The following is a 12051-nucleotide window of genomic DNA, read 5'->3' as shown; positions in this document are numbered from 1 at the left end:
AGTAGATAAATAGGTACCACTCCGGCAGGAAGGTAAACGGAGTTTCCGTGCGCTGCTGTGGTTCGCCAGAAGCGGCTTAGTCCTGCTGACCACATGACCCGGAAGCTGTACGCCGGCTCCCTCAGCTAATAAAGCGAGATGAGTGCCGCAATCCCAGAGTCGTCCGCAACTGGACCTAATGGTCCAGTTCATAGAATCATAGAATCATAGAGTTGGAAGAGATATATGGTTGTCAAGCCTCTGCTTAAAGACCTCCAAAGAAGGAGACTCCACCACACTCCTTGGCAGCAAATTCCACTGTCGAACAGCTCTTACTGTCAGGAAGTTCTTCCTAATGTTTAGGTGGAATCTTCTTTCTTGTAGTTACATAAATATTTTTATTTTGTAAGCCGCCTTCAGCATAGCTTTAATTATTCAAAGGCTGCATACAGTTAAAATGATGGTGATGATGCAAGCTTGTTTTCTGCTGCTGCAGGTGGGAGAACATGCAAGAAAGGAGATTATGACTTAGCATTAGGACGAACTTTCTGAGGGCAAGAGCTATTTGACAGTAGAACGGATTACCTCGGGAGCTCATTGACTCTCTTTCCTTGAAGGTTTTTAAACAGAGGTTGGGAGGCCACCTGTCAGTGGTCCTTTATCTGCAATTCCTGCATTGCAGGGTGTTGGAATAGATGACCCCTGAGAGTCCCTTCCAACTATGCAATTATAGGATTACTGGGCTTTCGCTCTTGGGATGAAAGCAGTGGAGGCAAATGGGCCGATTAGACAGGCCGTTTTTAGGAAGCTGGCCCTGTTTTTCTCCCTTGAGACCATTATGTTACTGGTGTGTGTGTTTAGGGGGTGGGAAGGATCTCATTCTGTAAGTGTTGCAAACCTCGAAGGACCTCGCAAAGAAGTCGAAAGTTTCCCTAAAGCCCCCCCGGCTGTTAAACAGTAACATCTGGGGACGGCGGGTGGGGTGTGGGGAGAGGGAGAGAAGTGCTGTTTAACTGGCCTCCGCTGCTGCTGGGGACAGAAGCTTTTGTTGTGGCCAAAAGTTCAAGTTTCCAGCTTCCTCTTCCTCCACCTGTCAGGAAGGCCCGGCTCGCAGGCGCTGAGCACAAACTCAAACATGCCCTGTGGGCTCCCGGAGTCGCTCACCCAGAACTCCCGGGCTCGGAGGCCTGAATAGAAGCCCCATATGTTCAGCGCGGGAAGGGGGTGTGCAGAGAGGGGAGCCGAGTGCCTATGCTGCAATAGGAGATGCCCAAAGCCAAAGGAATCACTAGATCAGCTGCCTTCTTTGCTCTGAAAGTGGAGGGCATCCTTCTTTCGCTCCCCCCGAAGAACAAATTTATCCTCCCTGAGATGCATCCCTTCTCTTTCTCTCTCTCTCTCTCTCTCTCTCACCCCCCCCCCATTAGTGGGGTGGTTTTTGTATCTTCCAAAAGGCCCCTGGCCAGAAAGTCCCCTCTGGAATGTTGGGGGGTTCTCACCATAAACAAGGAAGCATGAATTTGGCAGGCTCCTGAAGCTTGGATAAGGGATTGCAGCAGCGCTTCTGAATACAAGTTACTGGAGAGCCCACAGGAGAGGAGAGTTGCTCCTGTGTTCGAATCCTGCTTGTGGGTTTCACACAGGCATCCGGTTGTCCACTGTGAGAAGAGGAGGCTAGGCTAGATGGGCCGTTGGCCTGATCCAGCAAGCTCTTCTTACATTCTTACGAGTTGCACCTTCCCAGTTTATCCTAGTCCGGGGAGGCAGGCAAACCAGCCTCTCTCTTCCATGGACTGCGTGGTAACATTCTCGGGTGGGGACGTTTGTACTTCCGTCAGATGAGGTTGTCTTTCAGAGGCTAATGATGATAATAGCATTTATAGAATGCCATAGACTATCCAACTAATTTTGCACAGTGTCCTGTCATAACTATTACAATGGTTTGTGGAATGCTCTCCCCGGGGAGGTTCGTCTGGCACCATCATTATACCCCTTTAGGTGCCAGGTGAAAACATTCCTCTTCAAACAGGCCTTTGCCTGATGATGAGCCAATACCCTTGTAAATGCTGGCTTCTGGGGCTGATGGGAACTGGATGGTTCCCAGGTCTCTGAGCCGTGCTCTCCAGGGCTCACTTTCTAGTCCTGCACATGAAATTTCAAGTTTTCAACTCTTTCTGTAAATTTGCAATGCTCGTATTTGTGGGACAGGAGACACTGATGAGATTTAATCTTCCGCTTTGCAAATTCCTGGCTGAACCTTGTGTTGCTACTCTGTGAAAATGCACCTCTAGGTGTCTGTGGATGAGCAGCTGTTTGGGAGCCATTCAGCCAAGTGCCTCAGGTGTTACTTGGTTAAAATGCGGGTAAACATCCTTAAAGATTGATCAGAGAATTTTATTTAATTAACAATAAAATACCCCTGCTGGTAAATACATTTGGTTGTCTAGGAGCTGAGCAGTGGTCGTCGCTCTATTGATTTGTTGTGATTAAATCAGGCTGGGAATATATTAATGATGATCACGAGTGCCCCGAACATAAAGTTCAGCCATTTCACAAAGCTGCTAAGTTGCTCAGCACCAATGTGCTGATTTTAAAAAATGCCCCTAATTGAAATGTCGATGCACGCTGTGCTCCTCAACGGCGCTGCGGTCATCCTGCATTCTGACTTTCTCAGTTCATCATTCTAGAGGGCCTTAAGCAACTTGTGTCCTGTTCCCGAACACAGGCTCTTGTTGCTGACCGTAATCAGTGAGGGCTTTGTGGCCTCATCTTGCTGTGCGCAAGCGGCAAAAGTCACTCCGGAGCACCTCCCATGTCCCAGAACAGGCACAGTCCTTATGATGCCCCATCCAGATGTTGTATTCCAGCTCTCATCAGCCCCAGAGAGGTCAGGTGTGATGGTCAGGTGTGATGGAAGTTGTAGCTTAGCAATTTTTGAGGGAATTGGGTTATGTTTCGCCTGGAGAAGAGAAGACTCTGAGGTGATGTGAGAGCCATCTTTAGATATCTGAAAGGCTGTCACTTGGAGGAAGAGGCAAGCTTGTTTTCAGCTGTTCCAGAGGGTAGGACCCAGATTCAAATTAATCAAAAGGAGATTCCGACTAAATACTTGGAAGAACTTTCTGATAACATGAGGTCTTGGACAGTGGAACGGACTTCCTCAAAAGTTGGTGGACGCTCCTTCCTTGGAGGTTTTTAAACAGAGGTAGGATGGCCATCTGTTGGGGATTCTTTGGTTGTGATTCCTGCATTGCAGGCAGTTGGACTAGAGGACCCTTGGGGTCCCTTCCAACTCTGTGTTTCTTTAATATCTGGAGGGCCACAGATTAACCGCTTCTGCTGTAAGAGCAGTGAGCAATCAGCCAGCCGCTTGTTGGGAATTGCTTTGCTGTGACTCATCTTGTCCTTTTAAAAATGGTGTTACCTGGGCTGCTTCCTTGTCCTTCTGTGGAACATGCTTATCCTTCCTGTTCAAGGCAGACATGGGCCCTGCCACTTCTGGAGTGGGGTATTTCCTTTTTCCTTTTCATGGCTCAGCTTTGAGCCTTCAGAGCTTTGAGTTCTGCCTTCTGGCTCATGAACGTCCCCTGGTGCTAAGACCAGATGGGGGGCATCCTGCCCTGCAAGAGCATTGCAAGGTGAGACCTCACAATGGTGGCAGCACCTTGTCCCAGGACTCTTTGCTGGATGTTCCTCTTGCTATCGGCTTTCAACATCAGGTCATCACAACACCTTTCCAGTTTTAAGGAGGCTTCTGGAGAGAGAGTGCAAAGATGACTGCTGGTCATCTTGGGCTTAATTCGTTTGGGATTTATACCTGGCTTCATGGTGTTTTTGCATTTTGGTTGGATTTTACCCATTAGCTGGTTAGAAGTGCAACTGATAAGAGCAATCGGCGTACAATTCAAATAGCATAAAACACAACAACTGCATCCCTTGCCTTGTCGAGTTTCTATGTTTATCACATGTCAGGGCCCAGAGGCAGGTTACCTGTGGTCCAGCGGAAGCAGAGTGTTGAATCTCAAAGGCAGCAACTGTCAATCTGAAGGAGCAGAGGCAGGAAAAATCATAATCTGGTGCAGGCAAGCTGGCGGTCTGGTTTCCAGCAGGCAGCTGCCTGAGAGAAAGCTGTTTCCAGAGCACCTACTTTGACTGACAGATTGCTCAGACTGAGGAGCCAAACCAGAGGCTGGTCTTGCCCCTATTGCCACTCCAGGCACCTGGTCCAGTTGAGCTGATGAGCTGCAGTACTGCACTCTGGCCATTATTTAGGGGGGCGCTGCAGAGTAGGAAGGGTCAGGCCAACAGCTTCCTTTCCCTGAGAGCTGCCCCGCATTGCCCCAGGAAGGAAGGTCCCTACATATTGCTACCAAACACCCTGGTTTGAGTCCCCTAGCATCTTCTGCCAAGGGTTCCTTGGTGACCTTCTTCGAGTCAGTGCCCCATTCTTTGAGTCGGTGCATTTGAGCCAGGAAAGGTGTCCTGTTTGCCTACCACGAAGAGGTGGGAAATTGGGGGGAGGAACAGATCCAATAAATCCTCAGACTTTTGTCATGCCAAAATTTTATGAGCTGAGGAGAAAAATGGAGGGTTGGCTTCTTTGATGATGTTCAAAGTAGGGAAGAAAGAAAAAGAAGCTTTCTGTGAGTGGTTGGACAGGCAATACAGTGGTACCTTGGGTTAAGTACTTAATTCGTTCTGGAGGTCCATTCTTAACCTGAAACTGTTCTTAACCTGAAGAACCACTTTAGCTAATGGGGCCTCCTGCTGCCGCCGCGCCGCCGTAGCACGATTTCTGTTCTCATCCTGAAGCAAAGTTCTTAACCCGAGGTACTATTTCTGGGTTAGCGGAGTCTGTAACCTGAAGCGTCTGTAACCCGAAGCGTATGTAACCTGAGGTACCACTGTACTGTCAAGGGATATTCTTTCCCCATTTGATATATTGAAGGCTCCTGTTTGTAAGAGTAAGGAAGTAGTTTGTTTTTACATTTTTATCCCTCTGATTTATATATCGTCATGCAATTATTTGATTTCATCTTGCTTATATCTCTTTTAATGGTATCCAATAGAATAGATGTTGTTTTTAAAAAGCAGAGTGCTTTTGCGTCTGCATGTGTGTGTATAAACCTTGAAAGCCTTGTAAACATGAACAATGATATTAAACTCAAGTGCCTCTTCTTGCATTGAGCATTGTTTAAACTTTTATAGCCAAGGCCGGCCCAAAACATTTTGGTGCCTGAGGCAAAGCAGCAAATCTCCCTCCTTCTCCACCTATGTGGAAGTACAACATAGCCATTGTGGTTTGTGGCCACAATGGAGCCTTATCCTCCAAGAATATGGCTATTCATATTCTGAAGCCAAGTTGGCGGCCATCTCTGCATCGGGGGGGGGGGGATTCCGTTGCTTAACTCAGCACTGTACAAAGAAGTGAATTTTGTCTGTCCTGAATCTTCAAATACTCAGCTTCATTGGACATCCGGGAGATCTAGTATTCTGAGAGAGGGAGAAAAGTGTTCCTCAACACTGCATAATTTTATACACTGGATACTTTAGTTGAGATTCCTGCATTGCAGGGGGGTTGGACTAGAAGACCCTTGGGGTCCCTTCCAACTCTTAAGAGTCTATAATTCTGTTACCTCAACCTCTCACTCGCGTATTTTGTAAACTAAAAAGCCCCAAACGCTGCAGCTTTTGGGGGAGTTACTCCAACTCATTGATCATTATGAGTGGTCTTTTCTGAACCTTTTCCAACTCCACAATCTCCTTTTTGAGGTTGGGCGATCAGAACTGTATGCAATATTCCAAATGCGATCAAACGGTGGATTTGCCTTTTTTGCGGCTCCTCCTTGAGAGGCCAATGGTGCATTCACCTCGCGCTCATACAGAGTCACCAATGCCTCTGGAAAGCACAGCAGTAACAGCAGGGATCAGGGTGAGAGCCAGTGCAGTACAGCCTGAAGTAAACCTATAGAACTGTATAGAGCAGGCATGTCCAACAGGTCTTCCGGTAGATTACTGGCCGTCTGTAGTAGATCACTGGTAGATCACTACCTCCCCCCAAAGAAGCTCAACAACTTTGGCTTCCCTAAAGAAAACTCAATATTTTTGCCCTGCACCCTCAGAAATCAAGGCTTTCCTTTCCTCCTTCTTTGACCTGAACCCCTAAAAAGCAGGCCTTCCTCCTTCCTAAAAAAAGCTTCAACAACTTTGACCTGAACCCCAAAAAGGGGATAGATCACTGCCAGTTTTTAACACAGAGTAGATTGCAGTCTCTTGGGAGTTAGCCACCCCTGGTGTAGAATTACGGGAACAGACCTCTGAGGGGTGAATCTGCCTAGGATTGCCCCGGTGAGATGTAGCGTGATGGGGACCAGCAAAGCTAAGGACGGCTTTTGGTCGGGTGGTTGGAGGACCTTTGGAGAGCTTCCAGGTGGAGCAGGGGTGTGGGTTTCTGCCGCAGGCGATGCTGCTTTGAGCATGGGCCATGCAGCTGCAAGGCGCTCTCTGGTTACTCCTGTAAACACAGCCCTGTCTGCCCAGTTGACATCCAATCCGGGCCTCCCCCAGGCTGATGGAGCTCGCGGCTGCTCAGCCCGTCACTACAGGTTCATTTCCTCTCTTTTTTTAGTAGGCAAGGGAGAATCTGTTTGGCTCGTGCACACAGTCCTCTTGTGGTGATGGGCTGCACAGAACGTGAATGGGCAGTCCTCAGAAGACAAACGGCGCAGCGCAGAACTTGCCTTCCTCATTCATCGGGGCAGGCAACCTTTTCCCTTTGAGAGCCACATTCCCTTGTGGGGAGTAGTCTCTTGGGGGTTGCATGCTGGCAGGGGAGGAGCTGCAGTTGAAGGTGGGTGGGGCCAAAGTTAATTCTGGATTAATTAGTCCAGAATAAAGAAACCCCACCCCACCACCCCAGTTTTCAGGATGGCTGCCTCAAATGAAATTCCCAGTCCTGGGCAGGCCTACTAAGAAGTAAGCCCCACTGAGTTTGATGGGGTTACTCTCAAATAAATAAGCAGAGCATTATTTTTTCAGTTCAGCAGCCCGATACAGCTACTGTTCAGGGAAGCGAGTGAAAGTAATTCCATCCCGACTTTAGTTTGATATACACATATATGCGCGCGCGCACACACACACACACACACACACACACAGCAGAAGTCTTTCTATTCTCAGTCAGCTGGGAGACAAACTTCTTTTCTCCAAGCCATAGCATACAACTTAGAAAATAGTTTTAAAATAACATCCATTTTTGTCTATATTGCCTCTTCTAGTTGTTCTGATATTGTGCATATAGAATAAGGGAAAATGCGTTCAGAAGCCAGGAAAGCAAACAAGGAAGAAGGGATTGGGATGGGAGGGAGGGAGGGGTCAGCTACAGGTGTCTGTGGATGGGCAGGTTGTTTAACTGAGTCGTAGATGCTCCATGGCTAACAGATATGCTTCCTCTCCCTCTTTCTCTCTGTTCAGGTTGTTGCAGGAAGGTGCCAGTGTGAATGCCCGGCACAAACTTGGCTGGACAGCTCTGATGGTAGCTGCTATAAACCGAAATTCAAGGTGTGTTATTTATTTTTCTTTGTAAAAAAGGTGCGTATGACACCCACTCATGTAAAACACCAAGGCAGCATACAGCAATATACGCAAATGCCATCAAACATACGACACATTAAACATGGTAGGAAATGATCCTTAAAATGTCTGGCTCATCTTGAAAAAAATCAAGCAATTGAACAAGCCTGAATAGGCTTTTAAAGGGTCCCCCAAGAGGCATCCAAAAGGTAGCAGCGAGGTTGCCTGTTGACTCTGCCGGAAATTTGGTGTGCGTCACGAAGAGTCGGACACGACTAAACAACAACAACAAGGTTTCTTTACCGCCTTTCTTACAGGAGATTCTGAAGGCTATATACCATTTAAAACAATTGAACTGAACAAAATGGAAACAACAGATACAAGTAATAAAGTAATAAAATAGCCACATAATGGAAGGAAGACCTCAGCCTCCACAGGGCTGGTGAAGTAAACATGTATTGGGTTGTGTCCAAAAGAAGGTGAGCAGAGAGGATAATTGGACCGTGATTTTGGCAAGGGGGGGGGGGAATGCCACAGTCAAGGAGCTGAGCTGGTTTTGGGGAGAAAACCATTTGGCTTCCACTTCCTCCAGAGTGACTTGAAGTCGGTTCAAGTTCTCACCCATCTGAGAATGCTCTTCTTGTTGCACAGTGTCCTGCTTTGAGCCGAATGCACAAAACGTCTAGCAGCAGGACATGAATAGAGAAGCCCAGTTTGGGGCGTTGTGTACTCCTGCAATGAATGGTGGTTTGGGTGCGTCCTTGCCCAGCTCCCACCCATTCCATTCCGTTGCAGCCCCTTCTCCCCTCTTTCCACTTTTCAGCAGCAGAGTGTCAAAGGGTGCAAAACAGGGCATTGTTAAACTATGGAGGGTGATTGGTGGCAACGGTTGGCTTTAAAAGAGGATTAGGAAAGTTCACGGGAGAATAAGTCTATCAGTACTTACTATCCACGATACCTATACTCTGCCTAAACTGCAGTATGCCTCTGAATACCAGTTGCTGTTGCACTCAGCTCCAGCTGGGAGGCTTCCCAGAAGAGGCAATGGGTCAGTGACTGGGAGAACAGGATATTGGACCAGATGGGCCTTTGGCCTGACCCAGCAGCCGGGCTCTTATGAAAGGCTTTGCTCCTTTGAGGATTTGTAGGTTGTTACCTGCTCTGCGCAGGATGTGGGTGGCGCTGTCGGTTAAACCACAGAGCCTAGGACTTGCCGATCAGAAGGGTGAGCGCCCGTTGCTCGGTCCCAGCTCCTGCCAACCTAGCAGTTCGAAAGCACATCAAAGTGCAAGTAGATAAACAGGTACCGCTCCGGCGGGAAGGTAAACGGCGTTTCCGTGCGCTGCTCTGGTTTGCCAGAAGCGGCTTAGTCATGCTGGCCACATGACCTGGAAGCTGTACGCCGGCTCCCTCGGCCAATAAAGCGAGATGAGCGCCGCAACCCCAGAGTCGGTCACGACTGGACCTAATGGTCAGGGGTCCCTTTACCTTTACCTGCTCTGCGCACCAACACTAGAACTCATGAATATCCACTGAAACTGAATGTTGGAAAATTAAGGCAGGTAACAGGAAGGACACCAACATGGATGGCTTTGAAAGAGGGATGGACAAATTCACGGAGGAGGGGGTGATTCATGGTTGCTAGCCATGATGTCTATGGTCTGCCTCTCCAGTTGGAGGCAGCAGTGCTTCTGAATACCAGTTGCTGGGAGCCACAGGAAGGGGGTGCGCTCTTGTGTTCGAATCCTGCTTGCGGGTTTCCCAATGTGGTATCTGGTTGGCCCCTGTGAGAAGAGGGTGCTGGACTAGATGGGCTCCCCTTGGCCTGATCCAGCAGGCTTGTCTTCTTATGTTCTTAAGGCTTCAGAAATAGGGTGGGTTAGAAATCAGAACCTCGTTATTCATAGCATAGGAGCAGGGTAGGCTTCTGCAGGTCCGCCCACGGGGTTCCGTTGCCTTGCTTTTTCCTGCCGGTCTTTCTTTGCCTTTGTGTTTCCTGTCCTGCCTTTCTGGGCCGAAGGAGCCTCTCTGCCCTAACATCCCTTTAGTTCCCAGGACAATCGCCGTGTCTCCTTGTAACCTTTAAAGGCAGCTCTTCAATGCGTTCAGTCTACAACTAAATTCAATTAGTTTTCTTATTTAAAGATGGAGTGAAAGAGGGCGGGGGGAGAGAGAGAGAGAGAGAGAGAAATCCAATTTTCGGAAACGTGGGACAGCCAGTTGGAATGGGCTTTGATGTTACAACCTCTCAGGGGCGCTTTACTTAGTCACAAGTTCATAAGCAAAAAAGGCCTAATTATTTGGGAAAACACAGGATTAAACGGGCTCACAAAGGCCGAATATCCGCTCTCGGGCGACGCGATACGAATCCATGTGCCGAGTTCGTGTGTGGTGCAAACTTTGATGTGTGCTATGACAAGCTGAAAGTCGTGACCCCCTCGGGGAGCTCCTTAAGACAGGCCAAGAGGCAGGGGGTGGACCCTGGGGGTCTGTTTGTTTAACTTTGATGTCCGAGCAGCAACGGGCTCCCTTGTTGGAGGGGTGGGTTGAGCGCCCCCCCTCCGACCTTTGCAGGTGGACAATGGCCAGCGGTGGAGTGTGACGATTGTTGACCATTCCGAGTGGCTGGTGGACCAGAACAGGGTTTCGGGAGAAAGGCTGTTCATGGTACAATAATTGCCCCAGATGGTTCCTCGTCCCAGCCTTTGCCCAGTGTTAAGCCTTTTATCTGCAAGAGTGGCTGAAGCTCCGACTCTGTGCTCGCCTGCCTGCCTGGTGCAGAACCAGTGTGGTTTCTTGGTTAAGGCTTGGTACAAAATGTTTGTGGGAGTGGCGGCTTAATCTAATTTCTTTCTTTCTTTTTATAAGAAAGGTCCTTGGATAAATGGCTCTCATTGGGGCCAGCCTCTGAGAATATACAGTGGTACCTTGGGTTAAGTACTTAATTCGTTCCGGAGGTCCGTTCTTAACCTGAAACTGTTCTTAACCTGAAACACCACTTTAGCTAATTGGGCCTCCCGCTGCTGCCGCCGTGCTGCTGCCGCCGTGCTGCTGCTGCGCGATTTCTGTTCTCATCCTGAAGCAAAGTTCTTAACCCGAGGTACTTCTGGGTTAGTGGAGTCTGTAACCTGACGCGTATGTAACCTGAAGCATATGTAACCCGAGGTACCACTGTAATGAGAAGCTGATGAGGTCAGTGTCATAGTTTCCCCTCTTGCCGTCAGAGGATAATACAGTGGTACCTCTGGATGCAAATGGGATCCATTCCAGAGCCCCGTTCACATCCTGAAGCGAACGCAACCCGCGCATGCGTGGGTCGCGATTCGCCACTTCTGCGCATGCGCGTGACGTCATTTTGAGCGTCTGCGCATGCACGAGCTGCAAAACCCAGAAGTGACGCACTCCGTTACTTCCGGGTCACCACGGAGCGTAACCTGAAAACGCTCAACACATTTAACACGAGGTATGACTGTACAGAGGCAGTGCCCTGATTCTCATTCTTCCGGTTTCCCTGGGCTTGGAGCTCTCCTTGCAGGACACACCTTCCGTTTACTCTAAGGGACCTCCGTTTGAAATGGACCTCAAGAGGTTTGCAGCCTGGTCTATTACATGGTTGTATTTAATATAAGGCAGCCTTCGCCAGCCTGGTGCCCTCCGGGTGTTTGGGCCAGCTGGGCTCGATGGGAGTTGTAGTCCAAAACATTTGGAGGGCACCAGTTTGGTGGCAGCTGCAGCTGCTTCGAGTTGTATGTACGTCAGGGGCAAGCGAGAACCGTTTTGGGAATTCCTGCTCCAAATAGTTTATTCATGCACGTCACACGTCCCATCTCTCAGTGGAAGTGCACCGTGGAATAGGAGTGATCCTCAGTTGCTGCAGCTGCTCCAGAGAGTGCAGACCTGGGTGGGAATAGCTGCCTAGGCTCTAGATTTTTGTTCGCAGGTAACCAGAGCTGTGGAAGCAACTGTAAGCATAATCTTTAGCAATAAAGATTTAACCACCTACCGTGTGCATGCCTTTGAATGGGAAGCACCCTTGATACTTTCCCTCCAGAGCAGGAGAAAACAAGCTTGTTCCAGCTTCCATGTGACAGCCCATAAACCTTTCTAGGTTAGCGGCCATCATTGCCTCTTGTGGGAGCAAGTTCTGTAATTCAACTGTGCACTGCGGGAACATGGACTTCACCTTTTTCTCCCTCTCTGTGTTGTGCTTGTCACTTGAGGTCCACGTTGACCACCGGCTGCCTTGATCAACCAGATCTGGCTGCTGCTGTCCAGAGGCCCTCGCTCATTCTTCCAGCAAACTCCCATTCCTTCTTTTCAGGGGGTTGGACTAGATGACCCTCAGGGTCCCTTCCAGCTCTGCAGCTCTTTGAGTCTATCAGTCCAGCTGTCGTGGCGCAAGCGTCCCTTCCAGCCCTTCCTCCCGATCACGTCACCCGGCCGCTAACAGCAGAAAGCACTTTTGCCGTCATCGATTTAACTGCCTGGTGAACTTTAGTT

At 49.0% G+C, this 12051-nt stretch overlaps 1 protein-coding gene across 2 annotated transcripts in view; it reads left to right on the top strand.

The window, feature by feature from the left end:
• The window catches only part of CLPB (ClpB family mitochondrial disaggregase), a 70595-nt gene that overhangs the window by 6636 nt on the left and 51908 nt on the right, over nt 1–12051 (top strand). For both annotated transcript variants that reach the window (XM_081002036.1, XM_081002035.1), the window contains exon 3: nt 7453–7539. In XM_081002036.1, coding sequence (XP_080858162.1) covers nt 7453–7539 — 87 coding nt within the window. The remainder of the gene's footprint in view (nt 1–7452; nt 7540–12051) is intronic.

Source organism: Podarcis pityusensis, assembly GCF_964106645.2.
Source record: "Podarcis pityusensis genome assembly, chromosome: 4".
NCBI lineage: Eukaryota > Metazoa > Chordata > Lepidosauria > Squamata > Lacertidae > Podarcis > Podarcis pityusensis.
The sequence above is the reverse complement of the archived record's forward strand: the minus strand, read 5'-3'. Positions and strand labels throughout refer to the sequence as shown.